Raw genomic sequence first — 18,953 nt, 5'->3', positions numbered from 1 at the left:
CTCTCCAGGTCTTCAATTAGCTGATTGAGCAACTTCAGCCACACCTCTACTAGTTTATTGTCGGAGACTTTAGCCGCCATGGCAGTTTTAAATGCCTCCAGGTTGGATTGCTGCAACAACAACAAAATAAGGGTGAGGATTATGCTTCCATCTTAAATCTCTATGACTGACTCTCACAGTGACACAAGTACACACATGTACCACGCATTAGTATAATACAGTGCTAATGCAAACATACAGGCAATACATCATAAACTGTAATTTGAATGAGAGCAATAACTGCAGTTTTTTGAGGATTACAGGTGGTGGTGCAGTATTACCAGGCGGTTAGTAATGTAGAGGATAATGTTGACAGTGTCCAAACGGTGGCTGATGTCCTCCCAGTATGAGGTAACTACAACCACTGGCTTAGTATCTGCCCAGGGCAGGTAGTAATAGTGGTTACCTGGAAAAATTAGACACCAAATTAATCTTTTCAAGAAAATCATCTGTAAAGTGAAAATACCATGTCTTACAATAATATTCTCATTTTCCAAAGCTGATTTCATCACTCACCATCAAACACTGCACAGCTGTACTGAGTGGTGGAGGCCAGTGGTTTGCAGGTGGTGTCCAGTTTGTTGCCATAGTTACCGATGCTGACCTCGAACTGGATTGGTTCTCCAGGTTCCTGAATCATGGAGGCGCTGTGGAAGACGGCACACAGGCAGTACTTTCTCCTCCGCTGGTATTTCTGATGTAGGACGGCACACAGAAACCAACATTAGTTTCACTCCATATACACAGTTTTTAAAAGCTCATCAAATGTCACAAATTTTGACATGTGAAACCACACGTGTGTCAGGGATCACTAGGTGGAAAAACAGTCACATTACCTGTGCCACCAGGATGTCATCACTGTGGATGCTGTCTACTGTTTTCTCTGCTTTCCCCTCTAGCTTGGTGGACAGCTCGACCAGAATCCTGCCCCTGTAGGCCACTCCTTCTCCCTTTACAAAGATAAAATATTAATATGACACCATTAAAAGGCCAATTACGGAAGACAGAGGAGAACATTCGCAATGAAAGGCGATGTATAAAATACTAAAAAACAGGGATGACCTGATCCAATCTCAAAAAGATCAGGACTGGGGACAAGGCAATTTTTTAACTAGTTAGTATCAGCCAAAACTTCAGCCCAAACAATCTGTGACAGGACATTAGGGATGCAAATTCTGTATTTTCTCAATCATTAATCTGCAGCACGGCCAGTTAAGAATTCCTCCCTTGGTAGCACAATTTGAGTCCTAGACTGATGTTGCTGTTTCAGTCAAAAGACAAATGATATGAGCCACAAAGGCAACTCTGTTGTGTTTGCCACTGGGACACAGCAACATAATCCTATTTAATACCAGTTTATCCTGTGCCTTTGAGCTCTAGATAGAGGTCATTAAGCATCACAGAAGACTTGGTCATGATGTCCATTGCTTCCTAAACCCTCACAGTGCTTTCTGCTGGTAGTCTGAGGTACCACCTCCTCTGGTTCCTACACTGCTAAACAATAAGAGTCTCCATCTGGTGATGCAACCAGTGACTACGGTACACCCAACTCGCTCCATACTACATTTCAGACAGACTACCTGTGCTTTAAAACAAGGTTTGTGACCACCTACATAACATTGAGGAACAGCTCAGGTGCAGAAATCCAATTTTTTCCTTATTGCACTGCAGATCTGTTCAGTTTTCATGCATATGCATTGCACTGATTTAAATACCTTAATGTATGTCAGGTGCTGTCTAAGAAAACTGGGCTGGGACTCAGCATTGGCAGATACTGAATATTAAATGAGTCAGGTCGTATTGGTGACCAATAAACTTGATCGGCACATCCCTTTGAAAAAGTAATACACAGGCTTCATCATCTCTGCTCTGCTACCTTGCCATAGTTGAGATCTTCATAGGGATCTGGTAGGCCGGTGAATTCTCTGGGACTGCCATACAGGTTGACATAGCAGGGCCCAAATACAGGCAGGAAACCCACCTCGGACTCCCCTGAAGTAGCTGTGGAGAGATGTCAACAGATTCAACTTCTTCATGAACATACTGAAGGTAAGCAAAGCAATGCTTTGAGGTTAGTAGGTCAGTTTGGCTGTATTTGAGGTGGTACGTGGAAACAGTGAAGGCTGTGAAAGCAGGTGACAGAGACAAAAACATGGCGTGAACTAAACATTTAAATCTCAATGTTAAAACACAGCCAAGCACAGTTGTATTAGCAATGTGCACAAACAAACATATTCAGCATCTCAGCATGTCTAATGCGTTACATCCCATGCAACACAGAGCAAAAAAGAGCACAGGTGAACCTTCATATGATGGTATTTCCCCATTTCCCGCATGTTCCTCTATTTCAGGAGAAAAAAGAACAAGTCGAAGACCATTAGGAAGTCAGTCAAACAGGCCCAAACAAGAATAACGCATTTTTCACACAGTAAAACAATAATAAACATCTTATATCTAGTTGCAACCACTCTAAACTTCTGCTTTGGAGTTTTCACAAAAAATTGTTATGCATTTTATTTCATGTCATTTTTTCTTCTTCTTGTGCTTTCTTTAATAATAAAATTAAAAAATACCTTCTATCTCTCCACCAGAGGAGGCTATCTTGGAAAGGTTCAGGTATGTGGTGCCAATGGCATCGTTTCCTGTCAAACGATCCCTGCAATTACACACAACCTTAGACTCCCACTGCGCGCACACAACTGTTACATGACATGCAAAAATCATTGCTGCATTGTTATGCTCTGCTCACTATCTTAATGAAGGGACGAATAGAAAAATAGTGTCTCAGTCTTGCTGGTTTTAGTGTAAATGTTTTCATTTCCAACAGAGAATTTACTGGCTCTCGGATTTGGGCGTGCTTTCACCACCTTCTGAGGTACACGCCGTTTTTCTAACCTTTTCCTCTTGCACTTATTTCCCTCCAGCCTTCCTGAACCTCAGTTATCTGACTTCGCTCGCTCAGAAACACACAATGATGAAAATTAGCTGAGAGACGGTGCCAACAGAGGCTGTTATTGTGGGAAAGGGAGGGGCCTGCTCAGTCTGACTCACACTGTGCTACATTATTCTCATGTGGCTGATGTCGGGGCATGCAAAAACACACACACACACACACACAACACACACAACACACACACACACACACACACACACACACACACACACACACACACATATAGACAAACAGAATGCAGCTGACCACACTGCTGAAACATTGTGGTACACTTTCTCAACTGGACTCAGAACAAAACAGCACTGCCCCCTTAACATTCCTTCTTAAACATACTGTAAAATGAGACTAACTGGACTCTCACATTTAAACTGGGATCTTGTTGAACTTACCAATCAAACACAGTCAGTTTGACACGCTCACACATGGAAGGGAACTATGGAAAATACAAGAAACAGGTTATCTGAAGGAAAACATAAACAACAGCTCATTTCTGTTACTTTGTGCTACACATATTTCCATCCTTAGGACTCCTCACCTTAACTTGAAGGTTCAGTACTTGGTTCCACTCAGGGTTTGCATTCTTCTCAATGACCTGAGTATTCAGCTGAAGACACAGACAAAAAGAAAAACTCGCATTAGATTTTCCTCTATAAGACAACAATATAATATCCAGTTTGCTCACTGTAACAAAAACAGATTAGGAACCTTTCTGCCAGCAAAGCGAGCCTCCAGAAAGGGATCCACCAGGTTCTTCTTGTTTTGATCTCCTCCAAAAAATTCTTTCAAGCTTTGGACAAAAGCATCATCCACTGAAATGAGAAAACAGTAGAAGAAATATGTAATCACTTTGTGCTTAACGTAACATTTTCTTTTTGCTTTCCATCAGTTCTGACAGTTGGGAATTAAGAGAAAATAAACTAAACTTAATGTTGTTTGTGCACAAACTAAGACTTTTTGAATAATTTCTGAGCTTGTCTTACTTTGGGGAACGTCCTCAGCTCTGAACACCTTCAGCGACAGGGTAGCCCATCGCAGAGTCACACCTGCCGGCAGCAGCAGATTACTCTCTATGTCATCCTGGTCGTCATTAGACTCCCTCTTCTCCGCCTTCAGTGTGTCAGATATACAGAACACAAAAGAGTCCATGAGGGAAAGTAAGACGCAAAACCGGCACATTTACCTGAGGAATCAACCAGCGGAAGTGCAAGTCATCTGAGAGCGGTTGGTCGTACCGGAGGCTCATCTCCAGTCCCCACTACGAAGAGGCTGACTTTCAGGTATCCTTTAGCCCCGGAGCTGGAGTCATCTGGATCGTTCAACAGGAGCCACTTCCTCATAACACAGTGGGCTGCAACAGGACCACAAACATATAAATACCCACAAAAAGAGCCAGACTTCATTAATACAGATAGCACTAACACGTAGAATGTAAACAGACATTACAAGCACTTTGCGACAAAGAAAAAAGACGGTTAAAAAAAAAACAAATTTTTGCAATGTGGCTAAGCTAACGAATTGTTTCAGTAGTGTATACCATAAAGAAGTGAATTTTTAATTTGATGATTATGGCCGCTTATGGGCATCTGCAACCGGTTGTAAATATAGCTTTGATATATTGTCACAAGCTTTGCAAGTACATGCCGAAAGTTGCTTATTTGTGCAGTTGTGTTTTCTGTTTTTCAGAGATGTATACTGCAAAGCAAGTTTGACAAAGCCAGGCTTCTTTGCTAGATTGACAAAACCTTAGACTGTAGTCAGAGATAAAACTTTCTTTGTCAACCCAGGTTTTCTTTATTGGGCTCTGAGCGTGCTCCCATAAAAGAGGAAATCTAACTCTTCCTCTGCAAAAGGACCCAATCATCTGCTGCCTACTACAGCAAAGAGGAAAAGATTGTTATAATAGAGAGCTATGAAGGAAATGTATTCATTTTTTACAGTCAAAAGTGCTCTTACTGCGAATGACACAAGGCAGAAAAGCTAGAAAACTGTTAATCATCTGAGTTCTAACACAACACCTGCACATTGAAGCTCTTTTAACTTTAACTCGAGACTTCATTCATTTAAACATGATGCTCGATATTTAGGTCTGATAATGACCCATAATAAAGGATATATGGAAATCAATTTAGTGTTTAGTCAAATCAAAGTAAAACTACTTTTACTAATTGGATATTTTCTGTGATCAAATGTTCGAATCTGTTTTCTAGTTCAACAGTATAAAACAAACCTGCAGCAAATCAGGACTATAATAAAAATGTATTTATACATTATCTGCATGACACAGAAAACTATCTTCAGATTTAACATACATCGCTAACCCATTCATCTTGCTTTATCGTACACCCCACTGGGTAAAGTCTAATATTCACTCTTTTTTTAACTTTGTTTTGGTCTCCACCAGCTCCTGAGGAAAATTTGTGATTAAATATTTCACTGTTTTCACAGCTGGAAGCTATCATTATCTGTGTGCTCTGTGGTGGTGGGATTTTAAAGCTTATTTACTGATAACAGCTGCGGATGAAAAGCAAACAGAAGAGCAGAAAAAATGGGCCCAAATTTGTGGGTCAAAAATATAAAACAACAAACCTAACATCACTAAAAAGCTCCAAATAGCTGATGGCAACTGTAGAGTTTTGATAATTACAATTGTAATATGAGCGACACCATATATGTACAAGCAGCATGCGGCCCGCTGTTAATAAAACATACTGACTATTGCCTCTTTAACAATAAATGGAAAAAAATGCAAATAACCAGATTTTTACAAAGTTTCATGTTAACAACATGAAACAAAATCAATTAGAAGTCTGCAAAAGGTCAAACGAAAATAGAATTATAACTCGCCGTCACATTCAGATCTCAACAAGCCCAGTAACAACATTATCTAGGCAAATGTAAACGACACTCAAAGCTGTGGTTTGTGAAGAGCGTACCTGGTTCATCATAAATATAACCAACGTCCAGCTGTAAGATACAAGAAGAAGAGATAAGTCAGGCTCATATGAACACATTAACCACACTTTTTTTATTACATATTAACAGTTTTGTGTGGAGGAGATTAGATGAGGTACCTCAAATTCTCCCATGAGACTGTCAGCCCTCAGAGAATAGGAATTATACACCTGCAGAGAAGAGAAACAACAATATGCAGTCTGTATAGGGAATACACATGCAGACAGAGAACCTCAGATTTACATACTTGTACTTACCCGGAAACTAATGTTCTTATCAAACAGATCTGATGGTAGCATGTGGACATTGTAGAACAGCATCTGGAAAAATACCAAAATAGTACAAGGTGTAAATGAAGACAAAGGAAACATTTTTACATCTCAGCAGAATCTGACCTTAATCTGGCTGAATTATTTAAAATGTGACATCAATAGAATAGAATAGAAAGTCTTCTTTTTTTTTTTAAGTCTGCGTTGTATGTAGTCTCCCTGTGATGGTAAAGTGACAGTACCTCATCAAAGAAAGGGTTGTTTCCTCTCTTGATCCTCGTCCTGTGGGTCTGTCCACACACATTAACCTTCACTACTGGTTTGATGTTGTTGCCAGACAACTGACGGGCCTCGATGATCCGGACACGAATCTGAAAAACACCAAACATTATAGTGTAAGTGTGGATAAATATATATAGTTCATTTTGGCCAAGAGCACCTCCATTTGTTTAGCCTGAGGAAACCTAATCCTGAAACTAAACTGCTATTAATTATAAATTCTGTGGGTAGAAAATAGTTCTGCGTGATGCTGTTTGTAACGTATGCTCCCTTATTTTCCCACTAATTTCACATCTGTTTCATAACTACTATCAAATAAATGTATGAAATGAACAAAAACATCTGAAAGGCAAACAACATCTAGACCTGGCATACCAAATGATTAAAAGGAGTGAAAGTAGCCTTCCAAAAGCAACATGCACGACATAAATCTCATGTATTGAAATGAATAGAGCTCACACTTACTCATGATCTTCTTATCCTTAGCTATAATCTTTCTGCTCCTTCATCCCATGAACATGGTCTGAAGCAACACAGACTGCACTACTTTTCACCAGCACTACTGTATCAGCATTATTTTAAATATTCTACAATCACAAATCAAATCATATACATGCTGATTAAGTGCTACGTTTTCAACTAAACCAGGACAGGTCCTGTTCTTGATCTGCACATTAAAAAATAGCAGTGGCTAGTGATAATCACTTATGGAGCACTAATGCAAAAACACTTTCAAACTAACCTGGAAGTCCTGAGGCTTGTTTATGAGTCGGTGGCGATTCTGTGCCCGGGCCACCCTCCTTCGAAGGCTAACAGACTGACCAGGGGAGGACACGCCTGCAGAGCCACCTTGACCTCCATCTGGTAGAGTCTCAACACCTTCATCACCACCACCATCACCACCATCTTCTAAACACCACAAAGATGAGATGATCAGAGACTGAATACCTGAAATGCCTCTAGTCAACTTTAATGCCACAATCAGAGATTCTGCAATATGAAGGATTACAATTACTTACCAGCATCCACTGCAGCATCTCCAGCTTGAGGGTCATTTGGGTTTGGTGCAGCATTGGCTGGAGGATCGTAGCCAATCACGAGGTTGATTGTAGCCTGGAAGGAAATTATTAGATGGTCCGTTATTCAGTAAATTTTTCAAATATGATGCTGTTATTTTTGGCTAAGGTTTTTTTTAAATACAAACTGACAGAATGAAACTTACTCCAATGTTCTGTCCACTTTCATTGACCAAAGGAACATTTTTGGATGGCAGTGACCTCACTTGACCTGCAGCAAGATCTCTCAAAGAGATTTTGGTTGACCCAAGGAATCTGTTAATGGAGACACACAAAGATATAGGTTTGTATCTATTGGTTATATTATCTGTTGATTTTGGCACATATATATCTGTATCAGAGTATTTTCTGCCATCATGAATACTTTCTTTTACAGAGTATAAAACTGAAGAAAATACTTGGGATAATTTAAAGACAATATCATGCCATAGTGTCCATCAGAGCAGCTCCAGTTCCATTTGCATCACTGCATGCAGCACATGTAGCAGAGGGCACGTCACACCTGAGCAGATTGTGATGCTTTGTGTTCATGGTTAGTCACTAACTAGTTTGTGAACTACTTACTGGAAAGTTAATAAATGACCTAATCATTTTCCTTTTAATATAACTCTAATGGCCAGTTCATGCTTTCCAACAGGGCTGTTCTGGTCTGTTACACAGACGGTTGCATTTCCTTTCATATCAAACACAGAAAAGCACACAGGGAAACAGTAACTACTTAGTGACTGGGCACTGTGTCAGTCTCATTTTCTGAGATGTCTTCAGCACAGTAGACAGACAATTCACAGGATTTCTGGAGAAAATAGGACTTCCTACTATGTTTGGGATCCATCAATGAAATTTATATACATATCAAAGCATCTCCAAAGTCTGGCAGTGAAGATATGGTAACAAAATGTTTTGCATGTTCTAAGACAGGGGTCACCAACCTTTTTGAACCTGAGAGCAACTTCAAGGGTACTGAGTAGTACGTAGGGCACCTTGTTTGATACAAACTTCCTCAATAGCAAACTTGTGCCATCGTCTTTAAACAATAATAATAATAATAATGAAAATAATATGTAAAAAGACTGTCTGATCACATTTATGTTAATTATTCCTTACAATAATTATTAACAATGATTTCCACAACAACGACGGTAGGAAACACACACACATATATGGAAATCTGTTCCAATATTTAAAAGTCAGAGGTATCCCATCTCTGAAACTTTTGTAAATATCTTTCTTGGCAGTTTTGTATGAATCAGCATATTTGCAGCATTTTGTTCAAAATCACACCAGTTACATTTCTGTGCAAACTGTCACTTCTAAAATTTTTATCAAATTATTAACTGTCATCAAATCATGCTTCATTTGTGCAAACCACTACCTTTGTTACATTTTTGAACAATTCATGAACTCTATCCCATGTTTGAACAAATTATCACTTATGTAAGAAAAAAATGAACTCTTTCACATTTTGAAATGAATCCTATCACATTAGTACTAATCACCAGCATTTTTCACCAGCATTGCAACATTTGTAACAGATCATAAAAACAAATCATTACATGTTTTCAACTAATTATTTTTCACATTTTTGTGTAATGGCACGGTGTTTTGAATGACAACATATGTTACCTCTTTCTTTGTCTGTAAATGTGTGTTAGTGGGAAGCCTGGCATTGCAGAGCTTATCATGTCTTACCTTTACCTTGCAGCTCACAGTTTAGATGGTTCAGTTTCCCAATGATGTCCGTTAAAAATGCAAAGGCAAGAATCCACTCTGTGTCCTCAAGCAGCGAGATGTCCTCCCCTTTGGATTGCATCAACTCTCTGATTTCGGCCAACAGTGACAAAAAACGCTGCAAAACTGTTCCCCTGCTGATCCATGGGGTTTCTGTGTGTAGTAACAGGTCTCCATGTTCAGCTGACAGCTCCTCCAGCAGCACCTTCAATGTCCTGGTTGTTTGGCTTTGGAGCCATTTATGATCTTCACGACACGAGTCATCACATGATCAAATCCGGCCACTTTTGTACATACATATGTCCTGCTGGTGAATGATGCAGTGGTAATGTAGGAATGTTGGGAAGTGTGGATCACCTCTGCATCGTACAATGAAGCCTGCATGCCGACCCGTCATGGAGGAGCCCCGTCAGTCTTCAATGAAACAAGCTTTTCTAATGGTACATTTTTCTCCACGGAGAAACTTTTCGCCGCGTTGCAGATGTCAAAGCTGCCTTTAAGTCCGGGGCTTTTTCTGTCCGTAGTGCGCATCCAGTATGTGTGCGCTAGCAGGTGGCGAGTTAGCATGGAAGCTTTGTAGCGGCTAAAGTAGCGTCTCTCCACATTGTGCCGCTTTGCCGTCGCAATAGTCGCCCCGCAAATAGGACACATACATTTATCTTTCACTATCGTGAAAACGAACTCTTCCTCCCAGTCATCGTGAAAATAGTGTTTTCTCTTTCACTTCTCTGTCATGTTTTGGGGGTAAAAACCACATCTAGCTTCCCAAAGTGTCTGCGTCCGGACGCGTCAGCAGTGACGTGGTGGTTTGACATGCGCAGTGAACTTTGACTCGGACACGGTCAAAGTTCATTTACACCGAAGACATTTTTGTTTTTAAAAAAAAATTATAATAAATTTTGTAATTTAAAATCTGTACTAATGTAAGTATTTTTGATTTAAAAAGAAAAGCAACTATAATTTTTTATAAAGAATTTCATTGTGACTAGTGTTATTTTTAGAACAGGGCCCGCAGAGACTCACATGGTCTCTGCGGGCAACCAGGTGCCCGCGGGCACCGTGTTGACTACCCCTGTTCTAAGAACTGCAACTATTGACCTTAGACACCTATGGTCTTACTTCCCTTACTCCCACCCCTTACTTGTACCTATAAATTCAGCACACACTTAGTATGTTTTGTTCTTCCTCTGCAGATTCTGACAATAAACTTTCTCTGCATAAAGAATTAAATACTCAAAAGACTGTTTATTTTCTCAAGTCTCTTTATATCAGTATCACAGAACTCCCTGGGTTTTTCCACCACACCATTCCACTTACAACTCTTTGAATAATAAATTATAGACGTGTATATACATATACACTACCGTTCATAAGTTTTGGGTCACCCAGACAATTTCATGTTTTCCATGAAAATTCACACTTCTATCCATGTGCTAACATAACTATATATATATATATATATATATATATATATATATATATATATATATATATATATATATATATATATATATATATATATATATATATATATAAATAAATTTGTATTTATGCACCCACTCAACTGGGTTACCAGGTGATGATACTGATTTACTGATGTAATTAAGCAAAGCGCATGCTACCGCTCTAGTCATTCTGGTTAGTAATCAGATTACTGACCACACAGAAGGGAAATGCTGTATATGTGCTCAGTGTAGTCACATTCACAAAAGGGGCATAGAGAAGGTCACCACCCAGAGCTAACAAACCCTGCCTGTTCAGACAAACAAACTCACCCCATGAGCTGGCTGACACTCAACACCACACAGAAACCACCAGTCTCTGATTTTACAGTCTGTTTTGATCCTGCATGGAGAAGGTTGTACACTACAAAAAAATAGGGTAGACCTGAAAAGTTCACGATAAACACAGTCACCTAAAAACAATCTGCAGCACTGTCACCTGGAACATCCTGATAATAGAATTCACTGTATCACACAGAGAGTAAATGATAGCAGGGTTTCCATGAGGGCTTGCCTCTGTGAATGACTCAACCATCTTCTGTGAGGAATGTTAATTACAGCACTTCCTGACAAATGGTGAAGCAATCATTAGCACTTCAATGATTAAGAACCAGATGGTAGTCACCAGAATCCCAATCTCATTTCTCAGTTAACTCCTTTTTTTGTATATGACAGAAAACAATTACATGAAGGAATGTGTGGGGCATTATTTGACTGTGTGGGATGAGCCCAAATGACAATACTCTGCTTTACTTTGTTCCAGTCCTTATTATCTTTATTAGTCTTTGCCTACAGTGTCAGTTAAAGACTGCCTTGTAGATATTTATTAGTGCTTGTACTGGATTGCAGGGGGCACTGAGTGCAGCCAAAAACTGCACAGCTTGATGTGCAGCTTGTAAACAATGTAAAAGCAACAACACACTGCTAGCTGTGAGAAGAACAAAAATCACTGACAAATCTTCAAAAGATGCAACTAAATACTTAAAAGGCCAAACATTTGAACCGTCTATGTTTGGTTGGGTGAAATAAAGTCCATGAAATTTTGCAAAAGAATACTTGCACGGAAATCATATTTTTTGGGTGGATTGAGTAATTATTTTTTGACAGCTTTCTTGATAAAGAGGCATTTTTGTAAGATAGAATCACATTCTCCCTATAGACTTTTTTTTTATATATATTTATTGTTGATTTTCGTTATGTTGCCATTTCCTTTTCTTTTCTCTTTTTTTTCTTCTTCCCTTTTTTTTAAACATATCTTATTAACCATGTATATTTCTGTACACCTACAGACATATATTCTCAAGTGCCGTACATTTACATATCTATATAAGCAATATACAGTTACAGTTCTTACATGTATTGACATATTTATATATTCACATGCATCTCAACCCCTGCGCCCTTCTACGCATACACACATATACATATATATACTCACACAAACACATACATAGGCGTACCAACATATACATACCCATCTTCACCCTTTTCTAATTATATATATTTGCAGACATGTATAGACATGCATGGCAACTTTATTTTATATATATTTCTCTGTTCTTTTTACCTCTTTTTTTTTCTTTCCATAGACTTTTAATCTCACACTGAACACTCACACACAACTGGACAGAAATATAAGTTATAGGCTGCATCCCCGTTTTTAAAATTGAATTTTTTTTCCCACTTTTCTAACAATGTTAATTTTACCTGGAATGATAATGTAAGCAGCAAAGGCAATCATTATTTTATGAATGTATTAATCAAAAACTTCAAGCTAATAAAAGCATACATTGAAGAATTATTAGAAATTAAAACAATTGTATTATTATGATTTGGCACTAAGTAGATAAACATGTAACATCCAAGTATAATACATTTTTTTGTATGATAAATATACTGTAGTTACATTTTACTCCGAAATAGTAGAGCACTGCTCCTACTGCATTCATTGCACTACAGAAACATGACTTTTACAGATTTTTAAACAGTTGTGTATGAGGTCACTAATACTTTAGGATGCTACATAAATAGTTGAAGTGAATGTTATTGTTAGGAGGTGATAGATATAGGTTTGGCAGCACACTGCTGCCAGGAAAGAGGCAGTCGCAGGGATTCCCCACACATTCAGTGACTCGATAATACTGGTATGTGGCCTCAAATAAGACTATATGCCCAACAATAGCAATGGAATCTGAGTAATAAACTGAACAGGATTTGGACTTTATCAAAAAACTGTGGCTTCAGGTAGGAAGCATCTGCGGGTGGAGTTTTTACTTGCACAGCATTGCCAAAATCTTCTGTCTACAAAACCAAAAAGGGACATTCGGGAGAAAGAATATATTCAAGCGCAGAATTGTTCCTGGATTCTGAGATATTTTAATTTTGTACCTCGGCTGTTTTCAGCTTGAGTGCACTCTGGCATGAAGGGAACAAGTCATGCAGTAGTTTTAAATGGTATCAAACCGTGACAAAAAACTGCAAGTTGTGGGGAAATGATTACTGTCCTGCAGGGTGTATGTTATGAACAGATTAGGGAAGGCTTAACAACAGTAACAACTTCCCATATGAACACAGAGTGGCCAAAACACACTTTGTGACCATTGTCAAGGCCTGGTGATTCATACAGAGAGAAATATCACTCATGTTCAAAATATTGCCTCCAATATGCAGGGTGAAATCCCTCCCACGGAGCTAATATTGGATGCAAAGTGTTCTCCATTTGTCGAGATGTTAAATCTTTCTATGACTAGTGGAACAACTTACACTAGTGCTTCTTATCACCAGACCTTTAGTCATACATGTACATACACATTTCTGAGATTTGATATTTTCCACATTTTATCATTTAATTTATTACATGTTCTGGTATGATGAAGTTCTCACTTATCTCAGCAGTAATAATCAGCTAACTGTGAATGTGAATAAGTGATTTAGAACACGGACAGCTGTGTCCTTGGCTGGGTTTCAGTTCAAAAAGTAACACCCTCCCTCTGTCTGCACTCATTTCATACCTCACAACTGTTAGGACGGATGAGCGTGATCATTCCAGCGTTGACATGATACAGCTCATCTCAGATTTGATACAAGGATGTGAAAACCAGCCATCGTACAGTTACAAGACTGGAAAGTCCAGACATATTTTTTCCATATAAGGGCTCGTGAATGGTCGCATTTGCAACCTTTTTTGGAGAATGTGGGAGTTAAATTTCAACTGGTGTGAGTGCATGATGATCATTAATCTGTATTGTGTGGGGAAAGCAGTACTTTTATACCCTTGGTGGCTCTGTCAGTCTGTCTCTGAATGGTGTATCAAACAAGCTGTTTAGCTGATGTGTGTTAAAAATATAGTGAGCTGTAGCTGATTATTTAAAAAGAAAATCAGGAAAAGAGGAAGCAGACAGAGAAAGGTCCGACTCAGACACACCTGATGAACAGAGGGCAGGTACAGGCAGAGAGACACTGACTGAACAGGTGAAGGGAAAAAGCCATTGTAAGTGAATGCACTTAAAATGGCTACATGTGCTGCTTTTTCTGCTCATAGCAAAGAGCTCATGTAGAAAAAAATCGCTGCAGCTACCAAGCAGCAGCTACAACAGCCAGCAATGTGGGGCGTTTAGGGAACATCTGTAAATTGTAGTGTCTATTGTTAAGAAAACATTCAGCAAGTGATGCGTTTTGACTGTGACAAGGTGGGAGGTGTGGCCAAATAAGAAAGTTCGTCGCACCAGAGAAAAAGTTAGTCTGGAGCCCTGCACATACAAGTCAAAAAATAAGAGAAAATATGCGCAGAACCACTGATGTCTGTTTATAATAAGACAGGAAATTAAACAATGCTCTGAGGAGTTAATGTGAAAAAAATGTTTCTGCCATGTCCTATTATGAATTTTGTAACCTTTCGGCTTTCAAACAGTAAAATTTTATAAAGTGGCCATTTTATTGTTATCTTAGTGTCGTCATCCATTCACTGATATGTAAAAGTCTGTAGCTCTGTTCACAGTTTAATAGTTAATAGTTAAATTTGCTTCAAATTAAATGGGAAAGTAGAGCTTTTTAACAGAAGAATGCAAAGCAGATGCAAGGATGACAGTTCAGTTGACCGCAGGGTTTCAAATGAGTTTCACAAAGGTTAACTTTTAACCTCAAAATATTTTTACTAATTTGTCTGTTCTGATACGTTTGACTGTATCATTTTTAGCCATGATAACAATGTGGCTTCTTCGGTCAAGACAGAAATGTCAACATCCTGGATGGACTGCCATTAAATCATTTAGGGTTCCCAGAGGATGCTGACTTTTGTGATCCTCTGACTTTTTATGTATGAGGTTTGCATATGTAGCTGAGTGTGACAACAAGGTCTTTGTAAATAAATCTCACCTCTCAGCAGCCATCTTGCTCAATAACACTGCAAGGTAGTGATTTTGTGCTAATTAAACCAGAACTCTGTCTAAATTAATGTGAAGAGGTCATCAGGCAGAAAAACTGCATGCACAGAATCTGTCAAATCTTATAAAAGATGCTTAAATTTGGTTAGTTTGCACCAAAATAAGGTTCAAAAGAATTTCCCCCACAGATTGTATTTGTACTATACATGTACATAATTTCACAGCATTGCACTGGAGTCACAGCAACAACACAATCATCTGGACTTTACCAGCTTGACTGCACTAAAGCAGATGATCGGCTTTTTAGGAGTCAGTGCAGGACATGTGTCATACAGCCATCATCTTTGGTGTTACACAATTCTCCTATAGATTCCTGTCCAGGAAGTGGGAAGTCTCTCTAAAGCATTAGAAGGTTTGCTGTCAGATATTCAAGGTCTCCATAAACTTTATAGAATAAGCTTTCATGTCTTTCTTCATCCTCTGACTTTTCCTCTATTGCACCACTAACAGGTCAAAGTTTTAACCCATTCAGTGAAATCTTCCAACATCTATTAAATGGATCGTCACAAAATGTTTCCCCCTTGAGGTTGGCTTTTTTGGTTGTCAGTGAAGTGTTTCATATTTGCTGGATTGTCATCATATTTGGTACAGATGTTCATGGCTCCCAGATGCTAAATCCTAATGACCATAATGATCTCCTGACTTTTCATCTAGTGCCACCATCAAGAAAAAAGAGCTTCAACTTCAGCTATTTTTCACAGTTAGCGCAAATGAATGCATGTTAGTGTGAATGCTGTGCCTAAGCACAGAGCTGCTTGCTAGGCTTCAGACCTGATCAGTCTAAACTACTGTAATAAAAGCAGATGGAAATCACAAAATAATCATGCGTTATGTCCCATTCAAAGAACAGGTCTGGGAAAATTAGTCATTTTGCCTATGTTTACACTTAAAGGCAGAAATTTGAGTGTCAAATGTACTGGAGACGGTGCTGCTATTTACTGTACTTAGTCCTACAACCTTCTAATTCCTTTCTCAAATCTGACAGTTTTAAAAAAGGACACTGATTTGCTTCTTCCTTCCTGTTGCCACGACGACACGGATTACCCACAGCAACATCTGCAAAACTATTTGAGACCGAGAAGTCCTCCTCTGCTCCCACTGTGTAGATCTTTAGGGAGTGTGTCAGACTGGCCAGCCCAGTGGAAAACTTTACTAGCAATGCTATCAAGTGCTGGAGAGGCACATCTGTAAAGCTCCTCCCTCAGTTATGACTGTCCCCTGCACAAAGGAAACTTTTACTCTGTAGAGCACATGCACAGAAAATGCATATATACCGTAGTTGGACTTATTTAATATGAAACAAGCACTTTCATGTGATTTGTTTACTTATAACAGACACGACTTTGATCGCAGTAATTACTGATGTCTAGGAAACATTCTTTGCGGTTGGTCCAGATTGGTCCCATATGTGACTCTGGTTTTATTTGGAAGTTATAAACTTGGGATGTCTTGAAGCAGCTCACTACATCTCACATTTCAGCACGTCTTCTAACACATCATCCCAGATTAAAGTGGGTCATACATTTACTACGATTACTCAACATTTCTTTTTAAACTTTTCCCTGTTTTTTGTCACACAGTGGTATGCAAATTCCAGCAGGAAAGACTGGAGACAAACAGCAATTCATCCATCCATTGTTGCCCAATCAGAATCAGCCATCCCACACAGTCCTGCAAGTCTCGGCATGGCAAGCAGGGTGTGAGGGGGTAGAAACAGCCAGCTACACAACCAAAACACTGGCTCACTATGAAAATATCTAACTCATTTCCTGGTATAGCAGCGTGTCAGAGTAGATTTGTCATCCAAAGCACCAGGTAGCAGCTGGTGGCGGGTCCAAATGATTATTTAGTAGCTCAGTTACTTCAAAAGGACTTCAGATTCAGTCTGACTTGACAGCTTTCATTGCACAAACCTGCGCTCTAGCTGAATTATTAGTTCAAGAAATTGGCATTCATGCAGCTGAAAAGGACAAAGAGACATGTAACACACCCGCTACTGTTGGCTAACACTCTGCCCGACTGAACAAACATATTTCCCAGTATCCTTTCGTTCAGACATGACCACGTTTACACTGTGATTCAGTAAAGGTGAGGGATTTGACTTCTCTTTCATCCGTCCGTTGCACAAGACACAAACCAAAGCTAACAGGGAGTTCAGTCTTGCACTTACTTGTCTTTCCCAATAGTTTCATAGTCTTTAACAATCACGTCTATGTAGGAGCTGGAGTCCAGTGGAATTCCCTTTAGGTCAAACTCAAGCACCTGCAGGAGAAGATGAGGAACACAACGCCCATCACAAATGATGCTTTAGGAAACAAAATTTTATTTAAGAACAGTAAATACAACTAACAATGACAAGCAGTAAGACTCAGCCACATTACAAGTTATTGACATGTTAAATATAAACTCATGAAAGTCGTGATGATTGCAGCTATATTTACCATGTGAGGTCTAGTAATGCAGTTATGGTGGCGATATCTTGTAATAAATCAATTACTGTTACTTTCTTTAGCAACTGATGCAAACTGATCTAAAAGCAAAGTAAATGAGTGAGGCAAAGATATTTGCACGCTAGTAATGAGCATTGGAGTGTGTTTTTTCGTGCATACCTCATTCCATACAGGATTCAACTCGCTGTCAATCGATTTCGTTTTCTTCTTCTCATCTGAAATGGGAATAATAGTTTTTGGATTCTTGCCATGTGACAGAACAACTGCACATTCTTTCCAACAAAAATACTACATAGTGCATGATTTCTAAAGATTCAAACACACATGCCAACCAGCTGACAAAGGTGGCAAAGTTGAGTTTAAACATTTTGTAGTTTTGTGTGCTTTAAAGCAATTATGCTGCTGGTGTCAATGTGTGACAGATTCTTTTTGATTTTTTTTAAAGGAAGACAGTAAAAGCAGCCAAACCTGTAGGTGATGATGACACCAGGACAAAAAAAAAAAAAACAAACACCTGAGATCAACTCGGGCTCATTGCCAGGATTAACTAACCGTCTCCATGAGGAAATACTGTTTTGTCAAATACATAACTATGTCTGATTTTAATGCAGTAGCTGAAGGCTGATTTCCCTACAAACTCCAACTTGTCTTTGCCCTTTATCATAGAATTCTTTTTCTTTTTTTGTGCCTGAGCTCATTTATAAACAATTTATCCTACAGCTCTAAGAACCCAGCCGTTTTTGCATCTGGAAATGCTGGCAAAGCCTTGAACTATTCTGAAACTTATCTTTTCAGATCTAAATTGGCTATCTGGCATCTAGTTCAAGCACATCTAGTTATAACAAGAGCACTAGTTTACTTTTTTTTTTTTTATTGCATGGTCTATTATTATCGCAGCAAAAATGACCATAAATGTCCGTCACACCAGATGAAACAAAGTACTTAACACTCAATTACACACCTTTAACATCAAATATTAGGCTACAGGTTACTTTTACTCTAGACCACGTGAAATCTAAACTTTTCTGGAGACTTACCTTTAAAAATCACAGAGGTAATTGGATCAGGAGTTCCAACTTTCTTCTTAGGCAGCCCCTTAGCCGACTCCACTACAACCCGCAGCATGGCAGCAGCAAACAGGTTAAATAAAAAAAAGAGGTTAAATCAGTGAAGTCATGTAAAGAAAAGTCTGCAGGAGATTGTCGTGCCTTGGCATCCTCACCGCCCCATCAATGGAGCAGACAGGGCAGGACTGAGCGAGGA

General features: G+C 39.0%; 1 protein-coding gene across 3 annotated transcripts in view; it reads right to left on the bottom strand.

Annotated features, from left to right (window-relative positions):
* Positions 1-18,953, bottom strand: part of LOC111570458 (myoferlin) — a 36,720-nt gene extending 17,767 nt beyond the window's left edge. The window contains exons 1-22 of one of the 3 annotated variants that reach the window (XM_023273231.3): positions 18,728-18,953; positions 17,850-17,905; positions 17,411-17,502; positions 7,715-7,823; positions 7,512-7,605; positions 7,235-7,401; positions 6,456-6,584; positions 6,202-6,264; positions 6,064-6,114; positions 5,926-5,956; positions 4,225-4,340; positions 3,973-4,099; positions 3,698-3,801; positions 3,528-3,596; positions 3,382-3,425; positions 2,613-2,695; positions 2,343-2,381; positions 1,916-2,040; positions 876-989; positions 556-733; positions 321-445; positions 1-110 (exon numbers count right to left, since the gene is read on the bottom strand). In XM_023273231.3, the coding sequence (XP_023128999.2) occupies positions 1-110; positions 321-445; positions 556-733; positions 876-989; positions 1,916-2,040; positions 2,343-2,381; positions 2,613-2,695; positions 3,382-3,425; positions 3,528-3,596; positions 3,698-3,801; positions 3,973-4,099; positions 4,225-4,340; positions 5,926-5,956; positions 6,064-6,114; positions 6,202-6,264; positions 6,456-6,584; positions 7,235-7,401; positions 7,512-7,605; positions 7,715-7,823; positions 17,411-17,502; positions 17,850-17,905; positions 18,728-18,815 (2,114 nt within the window). In that variant the 5' untranslated portion in view covers positions 18,816-18,953. The remainder of the gene's footprint in view (positions 111-320; positions 446-555; positions 734-875; positions 990-1,915; positions 2,041-2,342; positions 2,382-2,612; positions 2,696-3,381; positions 3,426-3,527; positions 3,597-3,697; positions 3,802-3,972; positions 4,100-4,224; positions 4,341-5,925; positions 5,957-6,063; positions 6,115-6,201; positions 6,265-6,455; positions 6,585-7,234; positions 7,402-7,511; positions 7,606-7,714; positions 7,824-17,410; positions 17,503-17,849; positions 17,906-18,727) is intronic. The other 2 variants (XM_055004572.1, XM_023273232.3) reach the window with 2 other exon arrangements.

The sequence above is a fragment of the Amphiprion ocellaris genome, chromosome 18, assembly GCF_022539595.1.
Source record: "Amphiprion ocellaris isolate individual 3 ecotype Okinawa chromosome 18, ASM2253959v1, whole genome shotgun sequence".
Lineage (NCBI taxonomy): Eukaryota > Metazoa > Chordata > Actinopteri > Pomacentridae > Amphiprion > Amphiprion ocellaris.
Note: the sequence above shows the minus strand (reverse complement) of the source record. Positions and strands in the feature narration are given on the sequence as shown.